This window comes from Salarias fasciatus, chromosome 6 (genome assembly GCF_902148845.1).
Source record: "Salarias fasciatus chromosome 6, fSalaFa1.1, whole genome shotgun sequence".
NCBI classification, from domain to species: Eukaryota; Metazoa; Chordata; class Actinopteri; order Blenniiformes; family Blenniidae; genus Salarias; species Salarias fasciatus.
Window position 1 is genome coordinate 4,984,869 of NC_043750.1, and position 14,450 is coordinate 4,999,318.

General features: G+C 46.0%; 1 protein-coding gene across 1 annotated transcript; it reads left to right on the forward strand.

Annotated features, from left to right (window-relative positions):
* The first annotated feature begins 1,293 nt into the window (after positions 1-1,293).
* On the forward strand, positions 1,294-13,575 carry c1qtnf6b (C1q and TNF related 6b). The gene is made up of 3 exons (XM_030094797.1): positions 1,294-1,410; positions 5,578-5,770; positions 12,464-13,575. The coding sequence occupies exons 2-3, from the start codon at positions 5,590-5,592 to the stop codon at positions 13,009-13,011; spliced, it is 729 nt and encodes a 242-aa protein (XP_029950657.1). The 5' UTR covers positions 1,294-1,410; positions 5,578-5,589; the 3' UTR covers positions 13,012-13,575.
* The last annotated feature ends 875 nt before the right edge of the window (positions 13,576-14,450 follow it).

A 14,450-nucleotide genomic window follows, 5' to 3' on the forward strand; every position in this document is an offset into this window, starting at 1 on the left:
TGTCTTTAAAGGATAAATTCAGTTTAAACAGTTTTCACGTTGTTTATAGAATGAAATAGAAGAATATACTCACCCTGAATGCTTTTCTGATCCAAACAGGAGAAATTTAGATCCAAAATGGAGCGGCGGACATCCGTATACGTCTAGCAGACGGGGCATGTGTATAGCTGCTCCTTAAACAGCTTTAATCGTCCAAAAACTCATTAGTTTCACCCATATTTCATCATGGTCCGCTCACGCTTCTCCTCCACGACAGCCCGGGGTCGCCAGATATGTCATATATGCAGATATATGTTCGATTTGAATTTACTACTTGGCGTCCACGTGTATCTAGCACTCGGTAATCGAAAAAACACACACACACACAACACCGCGGCTTCCGTAGCTCGTTACGTTACACTGCCGCCTAGACTTATAGACACAGATATCTAGATGTAGGTGTCTAGATACACGTGCACTTCTTAACTGTGCCAAATAGTAAATTCAAATCGAACATATATCTGCATGTATGAGAATCTCGACTCCGGGCTGTGGTGGAGGAGAGGCTGAGCGGGCCGTGATGAAATGTTGGTGAAACTAATGAGGTTTTGGACGATTAAAGCCGTTTTAGGAGCGGCGTTACTGATGCCCCGTCTGCTAGACCTGTACGGATGTGCGCCGCTCCATTTTGGATCTAAATTTCTCCTGAAGCACTGTTGGGATCAGAAAAGCCTTCTGGGTGAGTATATTGTTGTACTTCATTCTATAAACAACGTGAAAACTGTTTAAACCGAACTGATCCTTTAGGAATTAGATGTTAATGAAGCTGTGGGTTTTGTTGCCTTTTCACCCCAGCAGTTATTGACAGTACAATCCTGTAATGTGAAACTGAGTTTATTTTGCACCAGGAAGCAGCAATAAAACTCGCTTTATGTTGAGATTGTTGTAATTTTCCACGGTGACTGTTTGGTTTTGTGAAAAACTCAACATTTTGATCACGTCTGTGCCATAGCGAAGAAAATCTTCGGTGTTATTATGAATTGTTTTACTGTTACTTCCCCCGGCATGAGGAAGTCTGACATGTGGAGTGACTGTTAGGGGTGTGTTTATACACACTTTTCCGGCAGTAAAAATACACACACTGAGTTTTACATGTTGAAGCTATGGAATGTAGCTTCCTCATCGTGAATCAACAACTTTACAAGTCAAACGGGGGTCAGGAGAGAGGATGGAGCGAAGGTGTGGAGGCGCGTCCTGTGGGAGACAGAGGGAGGGAGCGAGGGAGTGCATGAGGAGAGAGAGAGAGAGGGAGAGAGAGAGACAAAGAGAGAGAGACAGATTTCTCCTCCAGCTCCTCCTCGTGTCTCACAGCAGCCCTGCTCTCTTCTTCTTCTTCTTCTCCTCCTCGCCTCTCGGCTCAGACTCCTGCAGGTAAGAAGCTCCAGACGCGCTGACAGGATTCACCCAGGCGGCTTTGCGTGAGACTCGCGCGCGGAGTTAAAACAAAAAAAAAAAAGTGTGAGCGCAGAGAACGCGCTCCGTGCGGGAGCGAGAGGAACACCCGGCGGCGCGGGGGCGAGCCTGCAGCTTCGTGCACGAGGAGGGGAAAGTTATGCACAAAGCTGCCAACTCAGCAGTGCTTTTACTTTTTCGTTTTCTTTTAAGAGGGGAATGATGTAGAGGTACTTCTCCGTGCACGTGCATGAACCGGCTTTGCGTTGCGTTGTTTTGGAGCTGTGCGCCCTAGCGCGCGCGCGCGCGCCCCTGCTGATCCGCCAAGTGGATGCTCTGCTGTTGTAGACGTGGCTCCGCAAACGAGTTCATTATGACTGCGTGCGCGCGTGTGTGTGCGTGTGTGTACCTATGGTACCAATGCATTATGCGTGACCAGATTTATGCGTTTCAATTCCTGCAGACTTGCCCAGTGCGAAACCACAATAGTTATGGCTGCAGAATGTATAATTAATGTATCATCATGTCTCTGCGAAGCTGAGATGCTGCAGAAGCCTGAAGTGAGGTAGATCCTGTCTGAATGCAGTCTGTATTCATGCTGTGGAAGTGAAGATATGCGGCCAATCAGACGGAGCCCTGCTGCCCAGGGTCATGTTGACAGCAGGTTATATCAGGACTACATCAAGAAAGCAAGAAACCAAAAGAACAAAAGTCAGGGGGAAAAAAATGGCAATGAGTAAACACAGTGTTCTTTCTGCTGCAGATATGATCACAGAAAAGACAAACAGTCGGCGTCCAGTTCATAAAACCGAGTCCAGGAAGAGAAAGAAAGTGGAAATCCCAAAGCACAGAAACATTTCTGTTTGTTCCCGGCGGATTCGAGACCACGATGCTGAATCTTTTAAATGAGAGCACGGATGAACAGAAGGTTCTGAACTCTGTCAGGAACAAATAGAACTTCCCTGTGGAAACTGATCACAGTGTCAGAGTCACATCAGGATATCAGTTGTTTATGTAATGTTTTAATCTCATATCGTTTCCCTGCTTTCTGTATATCAAATATAGCGGAGCAGGTGGACTGGAGCGAGCATTTTAACCAGACTTTTGATCTCCTGTCTACTGTTACTAAGTAAAAATGAATACCTCAGTCAAACTGTTTAATGGCTCAAATTATTTGTGATAATTTACTTTATTTTTCACCAATTTTTTATTTCTTTTCCTCTTTCCCTTCATGTGCGGCGCTGTTTGTGTGTCAGAGGGCACTGAGTTGACCTCTCGGGGTGAGCTGGGACCACCGCTCTGGGTCTTACTGGCGTGGGGGTTTTGCCTCCTCTCAAGGTTATGAAAACTAGATTTACACTTCTCAGAAAACCATAATCAGATACTGAAGATTACAGAGCGGTGCCGGTTAAACTCCCCTGGGTTATTCTCTGAAACCCCCTGCTCTGTGAGGATGGGCTCGTCTGCATCGTTAATGTTTCCAAACCTGTGAGTCAGTCTGGACGGCTGGGATCCAGCGGTCCAGGAGTCAGGAGGTACAGTCACTGAATGAGGTTGTTCTCATTATATAAAGCCAGAAAAACTGCTTTTCCTGCACAGTTTTTCTACATGACTTGGTGGGAAATAAATGAATGTTACTATAAACCAAATGCTTCATCAAGCATCGTATTTATTTTCCCACCGTGAAGCTGACAATACACTCAGTGTCTGCGTTACCCCCCAGAGGCCAGATTAATGATCACACACCAGCAAACATGGCTCTATGTTAATTGTTTAACGATGGTCTTTGAGGTCTTTTCCCTCCAGTTGACCCAGTAGTGAAACGAGCGGCTGCCTGCGGCGCCCCGCCGGCCGCCAGGTCTCCTGAGGACAGCAGAACACACACCCTGCTCTGCACGGTGAACGGTAGACAGCATGCTGCTCAGTGACGTTCATTAGCCTGAACCTGTAAACCTGGTGAGCATCAATATGTTACCGATTGATTGATATTGATATCGACATGGACAAGATGTGCCATAGAAGTGAAAACTGAAAACTTTCAGTCTGTTTTGGGTGGCTAGCAATTATGAAATGTAATCGATTATTAGTTTACAGCAGATGTCATCACTCTGTTCGTTCAGACATGAGTGTTTCGTCCCTATTATTAATGAACGACGCTCCAGAGAACAGCTGAAGCCTGCAGGAGCTGGCTGGAAGGCGCCGGTGTGGAAAAACTGAAGGATAGTCTGGATTTTATAATTTCACTTGGAGAGCTGCACAGCTGGACCGAAAACATCAGGCGGTAGAAACCTTCCTGTCGGACGGCGGCGGCTCAGAGCTGGAGTCAGACTCCGTGCACATTTCCAGCCGCAGCTTCATCAGAATGACAAAAAGAAAAGGAAGAAATTAGTTTGATAACTGACAGTTGTGAGAGGGTTTTTCCAGCGTTCTGTAACAGTGAAGCCGACTCCGGCGATCGCGGACGTATTTTACTATCAGTAGTCAAATAAAACGGCCCGGGCTCTGCTCCAGTCGTCTCATTTTCTCACAGTCCTGCTTCATCCATCATATCAGCTATTACCGTTCAGCCGCGGCCGTGGAAATCCCCGTGGGAACCGCTGTCACTCCTCTCAGCTGTGTGTTTCCAGCTTGTTTGAGAAACTTTTCCTCCTGATTGTTTTAGTATGTTGAACTGAATCAGTTAGAAGTGGTCGATGAAGATCAGCTTTCTGTACGAGATGTGTTAATAAGAAGCTGTTCTGAGGAATAACGATGAACAGAGCCGACTCAGGACGGCTGTTTTATCTGTCTGACGGACTGAAAGGAATCCACAATAGCCCTTCCATCATTTCATACAGGAGAGACGGGATCTAATCCGTCTTCTATACTGTTTCATATTCGTCCTCAAACTTCACACAGGAAGTGCCAGCCCGGATTTGAACCTACAACCTTCTCCCTATTAACCACCACACACCATCTGGTTATGATCCCGGACCAGAAAATACCACAGCTGGAAAAGCTCACACTATTTTTTTCCCTCCATTTTTGGCACCTGCGTACAACACCTGCATCCCAGCAAACCCTGCACCCTCAGCCCTCAATCACACTGGGGCTGAATCAACAACCGAAGTGTCCATTTTTTCAATTAAAAGTGATAAAATGACACAAAATATTTCTTGGTTTTAGGTCACATTGAACACAAACAGCTGGAAAGACTCCAGTCGACCAGGTTTTTGGTGTCTTCTTATATTTTAGAATCTTAGAATGTTCTTGACACACATGTGAGCCTTTAATTCAAACAGCCAGAGTATTTATTATTATTATCATGACAGGAGGAAAACATGGGAACCAGTGGAGAATATGTTCTGTAAAGTAATCCAAGCCGATCGCATTGGATCATTTCAGACAGAAATCAAGGCTGAAACAGATTTTCTATCAATATTTATGCCCTCATTCACACAGACGAGGCTTTTCCTTGGTAACGGACAGTAGAATCAAACTTCAAACATGAGAGCACTCTGGGCTTTTTGGGAGTTCTTCAGTTTCTTCCAGCCCTCCTGGATTATCATTCATCTTTGATATACAGTAACTTCCCCACTCCAGCTGCACGCCGTGTCCCACATGTTTTCAGTTACACTGAAACACGGCCTCACATTTTCTGCTTTCTTTGAGCGCATCATGTCGTCTCTGTCGGGATTTTTCCTAAAGTACTGAGCCGGACCATCAGATCAGATCATCTCCTAAACTTTTGATCTACTTTTCATTGATTTTGAGAGGAGAAGAGAAAGAAGAGAATCACATCACTGCTGGTGTTTCCCCGTCCGCTGGAGTCCAGATGTACTTGTGACCACAGAAACTCCCCTTCCTGGGTTTTAGTCCGCCGTGTTTCCCCGCTGGCTTAAACTCCTCGATCCTAACGTTCTGGATCCAATATGACAAATTCCACATCTGTCGCTTTGAGCGCCGCAGCACAGTTTTCTCTTATTGGTGAAGGTTGTATGAAAACTGCAGAAGCTTCGCTCAGTCCAGGACATGTGGAGTGTTTGGGTGACCTGCAGCAAATCTCTAATCTCTAATTCCCACCATCTTGTTTTGCTCTTCAAACTCTGCATCGAACAGCTCTCCCTGTAACCTCTCCGGGCCTCGGCCTTGTCGTTGCGCCCCCAGGTGGCGGCAGCCATGTGGCGGGTGTGTGTGAGGCTGCTCCTGCTGCTCCCCGTGGTCGTCTGCGTGCCCTCCCCCTCCAGACCGCCGTCCCGGCTGTGCAGACGCTGCTGCGACCAGCAGGACCCCGCGCCGTCCGCGGCCCACTACGAGATGCCCGAAGTCCGAACCGTCATCAACATGACCATCCTGAAAGGTAGCCCAGCCTCCGCGAGCCCTTTCAAACCTCACAGCGCTGGCAGGTTCAGGTCAACCCCTGCTTGAAGTGAAAATGCAGCGTTTTTGTGTTTACATGGCGATGTTTTGAAAATGGAAGCTGCAGAAAAACAATGGCAGTCAGTCAGTGCTGTGATGTTTGTTTCTTTATAATGAAATGGTGAGTACATGGACATTCGTATAAAAGTAGTAAAAAGTACCACATTAGTTAAGATAGAATCATCTCCAGCTCTTTTCTGGTTCGGTTAACCGTCTGTGTTTAATTCTCCTGATTCCAGCTGCTTTGTCTTAATGTCATCACTGCCTTCGCTCTCAGCTGAGTGTGTGACGGGGGTAAGACTCCATCAAAAGCATAATCAAGGTATATTATAATGGAGCGGCGCTGCTAAATGTAACCATGCACAGCTGCTTAGGTAGAATTGAGACCAAAAAAAAAAGAAAAGGCGACTGTCTGAAAGGAAAATGGGTTTTTTTCGCTGATAGAATCAACCTGGAACCACTTTTAAAAATCAGTCACATTATCTGAAAGAGGCAGGAGGCCAAGTGTAGAGTGAGAACGCTTCAGTCCGTCGATCCCAGAAAGGCAGATCAGCGCACGAGTTTAATGCAAACAAATCAGGGAAGAATGCCGTTAATGTAGGCTGAAAACTCCCGACTCATGGTCCGTCAAACAAGACGTTTCAGTCCGTGCATCAAAGTTAAAACAAGCCGGAGTCTCTCAGCTCTACTGCCACTCCGTCAGGATCAATCTGAGGGATCAAAGTCCTGGTCTCGAGCTGAGGAGTCCTCCTGACCGGCCGTCGGTACAGAGGGCGGAGTGTTAAAGGGAGAACCCGGAAACAACTTCCCTCTGAAATGAAAGTATTTCAATTCTATTCAGGAAGTTTCACACCAAATGTCCAACCAGGTGATTCCTGGAACCTTCTCCCTGTGGACGTCGAAGAAAACAAATCCCGACATGTCTTTTAACATCTGCAACGAGTTTTTACCAAGGATGGAATCTGCTGGATACGTTTCACCCAAACCTTTGGTCTGAGGATCTGCTTTCACAGCAGCATTAAGTGAAAATTGAAAACTTTTGTTGTTTCATGTTTTATTTACATGACAATGGCGCTTGGAGAAACTGAAAACACAACTTTTTGAAAATGGCTTCCAAAGTGGAACTTTTCAAAAATGCTCTAACTCGGTTTCTGTGTATTAGAGAAACCTTTATTAGTTGCACTGAGGTGGAGCATTGCACAGGAGAATTGAAAAGCTTCACTTGAAGCTTTATCAAAATGTAATCAGGAAGGCCTTCATCTCTAAACACTTGGATCTGATCAGAGAGACCTTGTCTCTGGACTACGACGCTGCAATTGAGGTAACTTCAGGGATCAAACCAGGGTTTTCCATCCTACATTCACTTCTTCTCACAGTAACTAACGCTGAGCAGCTCAGCTCTGGAGCAGGCTACGTTCTGGATCAGAGATCAGAGAGTATAAAAGCTCCGCCTCCTGACCAATCAGACCTTTTTAAAATGATCCACTCATTCTTAGAAGATCATGAGAGGAGAAGAGGAGAGACAGAGGTTTTATGGAGAGATGCAGCCTTTCAGCATAATAAAATAAAGCCTTGTCCCTGCGCTCTCTGAAGGAGGGTTTATTACGTCTTCTTGACTTGTTCCCAAGTCTGTCTGGCTCCACTGGGATTACATGAGAAATGCTGAGGTTAATGATGATAATGGTCACAGGTAGTGTAATTTATGGAAAGCAGAGCTTCTCGTTCTGTCTCAGTGAGGCATGAATATTCCAACACTTACTCCTCTGAGCCTCAAACGAGCTGAAAATAGAACCTGAGGGAGGGACACTGAGGAGGCTCTGCCTGGAGTAAAGTCAAACTGAGGGAGCAGAGCGTTGTCCACTCGACTGGACCGGCACGACTTCCACGTCCAGTGAACCGGGTTCCTTCACTCTGAGACGTTCTCCTGCCTGGACGGCTGGGAATGTCCACTCACACTGGTCTTTACTGTGAGCATAAACACAGTCTCGTCTCCCTGTAAGTGGACATTTTGAAATAATAAAATAAAAAAAACCGCTGTCACCCATTTCAATGTTCACTTGAAAGACAATGAGACCTGATTTGAGTGGCAGTCAGGAGCAGGCCGGGAGATAATTGCCCCCGATCCTTCCGAGAGAGAATCTGAGTATTAGCAGCGTGACTCAGCAGGATCGTGACTGGATTAGAAATGTGGGAAACCAGCCGATGGTTTCAGTGAGCCCCAGCCTGCTCTGTGCAGCAGCTACCTGCTGCAGCTGATTATTGATTGGCAGTGTTTTAATTTCATTTTTAGAGAACTCTCTGGAACATGAAGCACCTCACGTGTACTGTGAATATTTTAGAACATATCGAAGTTGATCAGAATAAATCAACTTTAAAAACCAGCGAATGGTTCATCCAGATGTGGACGGGGGGGTCAGAGGTTACGTATTTGACATTTTCTTGAACAGGTCCTGCTGACGCAGATCAGGACTGGAATAAATCTGAGAAGATAAAATCTGGATCCCGTCCTAATGTATTCCGGCTCTGCTCGACACCGTGGACTCGTGGTGACCTTTCCCGGTTCCAGACGGCTGACTGAGTCGACCTCGCAGTCGGATCGCCGACTTACTGTTGACGCTCTCGCTGAAAGGAAATGCCAGCAGCGGCGCTCTGATTGTGCATTTGTTTGAAAATATTTGCATGTGCAAATAAGTGCCGGAGCCTGGAGGAATAAGCCGAAAAGGAAAGAAATATGTGACAAGAGAAAGGGATTAAAATGAGGTTTCTTTTTTCTTCTAATGCGAGCAATGCACATCCGCAGCTGGAGACGGGTTCGTGAGCGAACATGTGTGTCTAATACGAGCCGGCGAGCGACCGGGCGGCGTAGAGCTTCAGGCCGAACCATGTGTCACCCCTCTCCTGTTTCATCTCTCCGTCCTGTGATAACTGGACATGCCAGCCCTGTCCCGACCCTCCGTCCAGCCCCGAACACGTCCGGCTTCACGCCTCACACGCAGACGCCACAGTTCAGACACGGTTCAGCCGGAGCTGGTTATCACCAAAGCAACGCAACAAACAAACTGGTCTGTCTGCAGAATTAAAGAGTGAAGCAGATCAATCCCAACAGTCCAAATCCACCTGCTCTGATAAACAGGAAAAAGATTCACACATTCAGATCGTTCGAGATGGAATACAGGAATACAGTGGTGGACGGTAACAGACATGGCGGCCTCTGCAGAGCCACGACTCCCAGTGTTGGTATGTTTATAGTTGAGAGTCACTCATCCACTTTGGGATAATTGCAGTATGTGAATAAGATGCAATTATGATCGTTCTCCTCCGTCTGCGCTTTAATATCAAAGCAGCGTTTGGCAAACACCACCTCAGCATCAAACGTGGATCAGCATCCATCTGTGTGGCTTCACAGTTACCGCTCCAGTCTGTCAACGCTGTAAGTCCACACGCACAATGTTTTTAATGTTCCAGACAGATGTAATGGTGTCAATCAGAAATGGGTCACTTGCTAAAAAAAATGTGTAATCCTGTCTCCACGGAGACGAAGTCAGAGTGTTTTTCGAAAAGTTCCACCTTGGTAACAGTTTACAAGATGTTTTCGTGAAATTCCTTCTCTTCTGAATTCTTTATTCCTTCTGAATCATGACACGAAAATGTCATCTAGTTTTACTGACCTAAAATCAGCTTGAACCATTCCAGAGAGCTGCAGCTTCCTAATTACATTGCAAAGGCTGAAACACTGTTTTATCTGCTTCTGTTCTGCTTCTGCATCGCTGGAATGAGTTCAGTTTGAGAGAAAAGTCTGTTGCTGCTCCTGTTAGGGACAAAGCTCCAAGACGCTGAGTGTTTCTGAATCTTAAAACGTGTCGCCGCTGGACTTTTCCAACAATCAACAACTCTCACAAGCTAATTAAAGTTCAGGACCTGGGTTAGAAAAGTGTCTGTAGGCTGAAATGTGTGGGAGGTTCAGGCTTCGCACGCTGCTGTTCCGCCGTTTAGGACGTCGCTTTAACTGCTGAAGAGAGAGTTTTCATAATTACCTCCACCACTTATGAAAATCAGTTCACCTGTCTGTTGGGACAATTAAAGTAAAACAGGCCTGAGGATGAGAAAACAAAAAGAAACAAGCTGAAAATAGTCCGAACAGAGAGAATAGTATTGGATTTATTCCTTTAATTTCACTTTGAGGACTTTTTTCACTGTAAAACCCTTGAAGAAATGTAAAACTTTGATGAATGTTAATGTTGGAGTAGGTTTTAATTTATTAATTTCAGAGCAGCTCACTGTACTGGCGAAGCAGATTTAACCACTGGGACATTTCTTACCTGATATTCATGCTGACAGTGGAAAACGGAGATAGCAATGGCCGCTTCGCCGCAAAGACTAATGAACCACTAGATTTTACTGCAGCTCAAGTTTAACTGTCCGTTCCCCCCGTCTGAGTAAAAGCAATTATTAAAATACAACTAGTTTCAATTTTATCTTTTTGCAAGAAATATTATGAAAGATTCCAGTAGTACTGCAAAAAAAATCACGACAATTATCACAAAGCAAGGTATGAGGCTAACAGTTGCATTCCATGATACAATAATGAGGCTGAAACTTATCTTAGAACCCACGAGAACGTATTGAGTGGAAACACAGTGTTTTGGCATTTTCTTTTCAGAAAAGTTTCACGATCACACAGTGACGTTTTGAATATGATGTCCGTTTACACGGGAAGGCTGAAAAAAAGTGTAGTTACCCCACCCGGCCACTAGTGGCCACTGTTTCTGTAATGAAACCCCAGAAACATGCTAGTCAGAGAACAATGGACTGTAAACATGAACAGTGGCGAGGATGCAAACATTTGTATGGACAGGCGATGAAGTTGGGTCGTGGTGTGTAGTAGCAACGTATCAGAACAGTTGCATTTCCCCCGTTTCCACCGCAAAAGTTGCACTGCAGAAGCTGTTTTCGAAAAGTTTTCAGTGGCTCCGTTGTCATGTAAGCCGAGAAAACACAACTGTGTCCATGTCAAAACCTGTAAATGAAGTCCTAAGTCCAATCACGTATTTTAAATACCTGTAAATCTTCGGATTTTAATCTGTTAGTTTGAAATGAAATGAAGACAAGATGCTGTTATTAACGGGATCCGTCGTTCTAAATGTGAATTCAGTTCAGTGTGAAGATGGAGCCATCAAGCAAAACGTATTGTGGCACAAAATGTTATTTTTGAACTCTAAGCAGGTTTGATGTCTTTGAGTTTCGGTCAGAACTATTGGATCACTTTCAGTTTCTCATTATTTGAAGATTTTCTTTTCCTGTATGTTCCCGCAGACTTGTTCTTGCTGCCTTCATGTCTGATTTTTCTCGCTCTGTGTGAGCGCCGCCGTCTGAAGTCTCGTTAACGACTCAGACCCGGCGGTCTTCTGAGCGCAGAGGTGCTGCTGAGCGGCTATTTGTGGAAATCCTCCCGCCTTCGCCCTCGGGACTCCTCGTCCGGCGCCGGCCACAGCTGGAGCGGTCGGTGTGAATCTGTCGGGAGAGCGAGGAGCGGTTTGTTTACCTCTCCGGGAAGCGGCGGTCGTGGGGGGCGGCGTCTTCCTGTGTGGCTCGCTCGGCCCAGAGGTGTTTACCTCTCAGTCAGATGAGGACCTGGGTAATGCAGCGTCTCAGAGGCGTTCGTCTTTTTTCATTATTGAAGCTCTTAAAATTAAAAGACCTCCCTGTACCGTTACAGAAAAATCACTGGAACCATCAAAAAACTTTCATCAAACAATCCATTTGTTTCTTTTTCTAGTTGATGGATGTTTTTGCTGACAGGCTGATGGCATTTAGAAACGTCCACCGCCTCAGTGGCGTCACTTCTCGTTGAAATATAGACTCAAACGGGCTTTTAATGTTCTGGGAACTATAGTAACACATCGGCTTGGATATTTTTAGTCTGGAAAAGGTCAGTGTCAGGATATCCAGCACACCGGCTCATTAATCATTTTCACAGTCTGTTCCCAAATTGTATGCAAATGTGAAATATCAAGGTCGAGCAGGGACGGTTTGAACAGGAGTTCACCCGAAGTCAACTTTAAGACAGAGATTAATACGACAGCGTGGGTTTGTTCACAGAAGAGACGTCAAATTAAAAGAAGAAAGAGGAAAAGAAACCCGGACTTCCTGATGAGTCTCTGGGTTATGGTTAGGGTTAGACGCGGGTAACGCTAACCTAACCCTAACCATTTAGCTAACGCCGTGGAGTGATGGTTCCTCTTCATTTCACCGTCATGTCAGACAGAACCCGTCACCACATCACCATCATCGTTGCGTTTTGAGGACTAAACCAGTGTTTGTAGCTGCTGATCCCAGGTCAGTTTGGGTCTCAGACCAGACTGCAGCTGCTCACACCTGTCGGGCGGTTCAGCTCCGGCTCTCAGTCCTCGTCTCGCTCAGCGGCAGGATAAGCCCCGTTTAGCTAAAACCCATTCCGATGCACGGGGAGGATTTGCAGAGCCAGACGCTGAGGCTTTGCTGGAGTTGCTTCCATTTACTGAAGACAGAAACAAGCTGAGTGGAAGTTTGGGCGGTCGCTCCTGCTGCTGGAACACAGATGCTCCGTTCTTCTGTCTGCATCTTGTCTGAAACTTTTTTTGATTTTCCCCTTTAGGTGATAAAGGCGACAAAGGAGACAAAGGGACACCTGGAAAGCCAGGTCTGGAGGGCTCCCCTGGCTACAGAGGCCCGATGGGTCCTAAAGGCAGCAAGGGCCAGGCGGGCGCCCCCGGCGACCCCTGCAAGACCCCCCAGTCCTCCTTCTCCGTGGGGCGCCGCAAGTCCCTGCACAGCCTGGACTACTACCAGGCGCTGGTGTTCGACACGGTGTTCGTCAACCCCTACGAGCACTTCAACATGTTCAAGGGCAAGTTCTACTGCTACGTCCCGGGGGTCTACTTCTTCAACGTCAACATCCACACCTGGAACTTCAAGGAGACCTACCTGCACCTCATGCACAACGACAAGGAGCAGGTGATCCTGTACGCACAGCCCAGCGAGCGCTCCATCATGCAGAGCCAGAGCGTCATGCTCAGCCTGGCGCTGGACGACGAGGTGTGGGTGCGGCTCTACAAGCGCGAGCGGGAGAACGCCATCTACAGCGACGACGTGGACGTTTACATCACCTTCAACGGGTACCTGGTGGCGCCCGTCACCCAGTGAGAACTCTGGATCCGGTGGTTTAGTCTCTGCTCTCCACCGACGCCGCTGTGGATCTGAAGAGAAGGACTTTAATTCGAGGAAACTGACATTTTTGCTGCTTATTAACCTTCCTTTTTTTCTTGGGAAGGTGCCTAATCTTTATTGAAAATGTTAAAATCTGAACCAGCAGTTCAAACTGTTCTCATCCAGGGAAAAAAAAAAAGTTCAAATGCTTCCTTTGCACTAGAAAAAAAAAAAAAAAACATGTTTTTTTTGTACAGAGTAAATCATTTTTCCTCCTCCGGTGCTGCAGGTCCCTCGTGGATCCTCCCTTCAGCGACTCGCTGGAGAAACACAGGCTGTGTCACTTGTCAGGAATTATAAATCTGTGCAATCAATTTTATCCAGCATGAGCGGTGTGGAGCTTCTGTCACACCGAGTCGTGTTCAGACAGGCTGTTGTCTCACTTCTGACAAATCTTTCCTCTGTGCTTTTCAGAAAAAAAAAAAAAGAAAAAAAAAATCTCTGAAAAGGTCAGTTCATCCAAAACACAAGAGAAGAAGTGTCCCACTTTCCTGTCCTGGCGCTCCGCCGTGCAGACGGCCGACACGGGATTTGTTTGAATCCAGACGGCCGCCGTGTCGACACAGACGAGCAGCAGAGAGACGAATTATCCTGCAGCGCGACATTTTAAAACAGAATCTAACCTCAGCGAGAGCTGCAGGACCGATCAGAGGCCTCGACGCCGTGGCGGTTCGTCCAACAGCCGTTTGGATCCCGGTGGATTTGAGGTTTTTTAATGAATGTATAACAGGATTTAAACTTTTTTTTTTGCTTCCCATATGTTATCAGGAGGCTTTCACACCATGCAGGGGAAGCAGCATGTTTTACTGGACTTTCCTTTAGATGCACGACTATATTTTCAAATGGAAATGGGAACTTTTCTCTACAATATTGGTGATATTATATGTTTTTATCTCATTTCTTAAACCAAAACGTGGACTGGTTTTATTTTGGCCTTTCGGTCAGGTGCTGTTCCTGATGGGTTTCATCATTTCTGACACATTTCCTGACCAAATGTAAAACAGTGATGAATAATTAAAGGAACATGATTAACCAAGAACAAAAGAAGTCCAGCCTTGTTTCGGACGGGAAGCTGACAGTGCGGTCCGTGTTTTGGTGAACTGACCATTTCAAACCCAGCCAGGTGCTTCACAGTGGAGAACCAGGACCAATCAGGAGTTAGACCATCAGTCTTGTGCATTTTTAAGAGACATCAAGCTGCAGAGCAGTTTATGTACTGTAAATAGTTTTAGATTTTCTGCGATAGCTACATTATATGTCTAAATATATATATATATATATATTTTTCCAGTTGTGCTGTGGAGGCTGTGCTGTATGTGTGTTTTGAATTGGTTTCTTCTTCACTAACCAGGCTTCTGCATCTCCGAGCTGCAAAA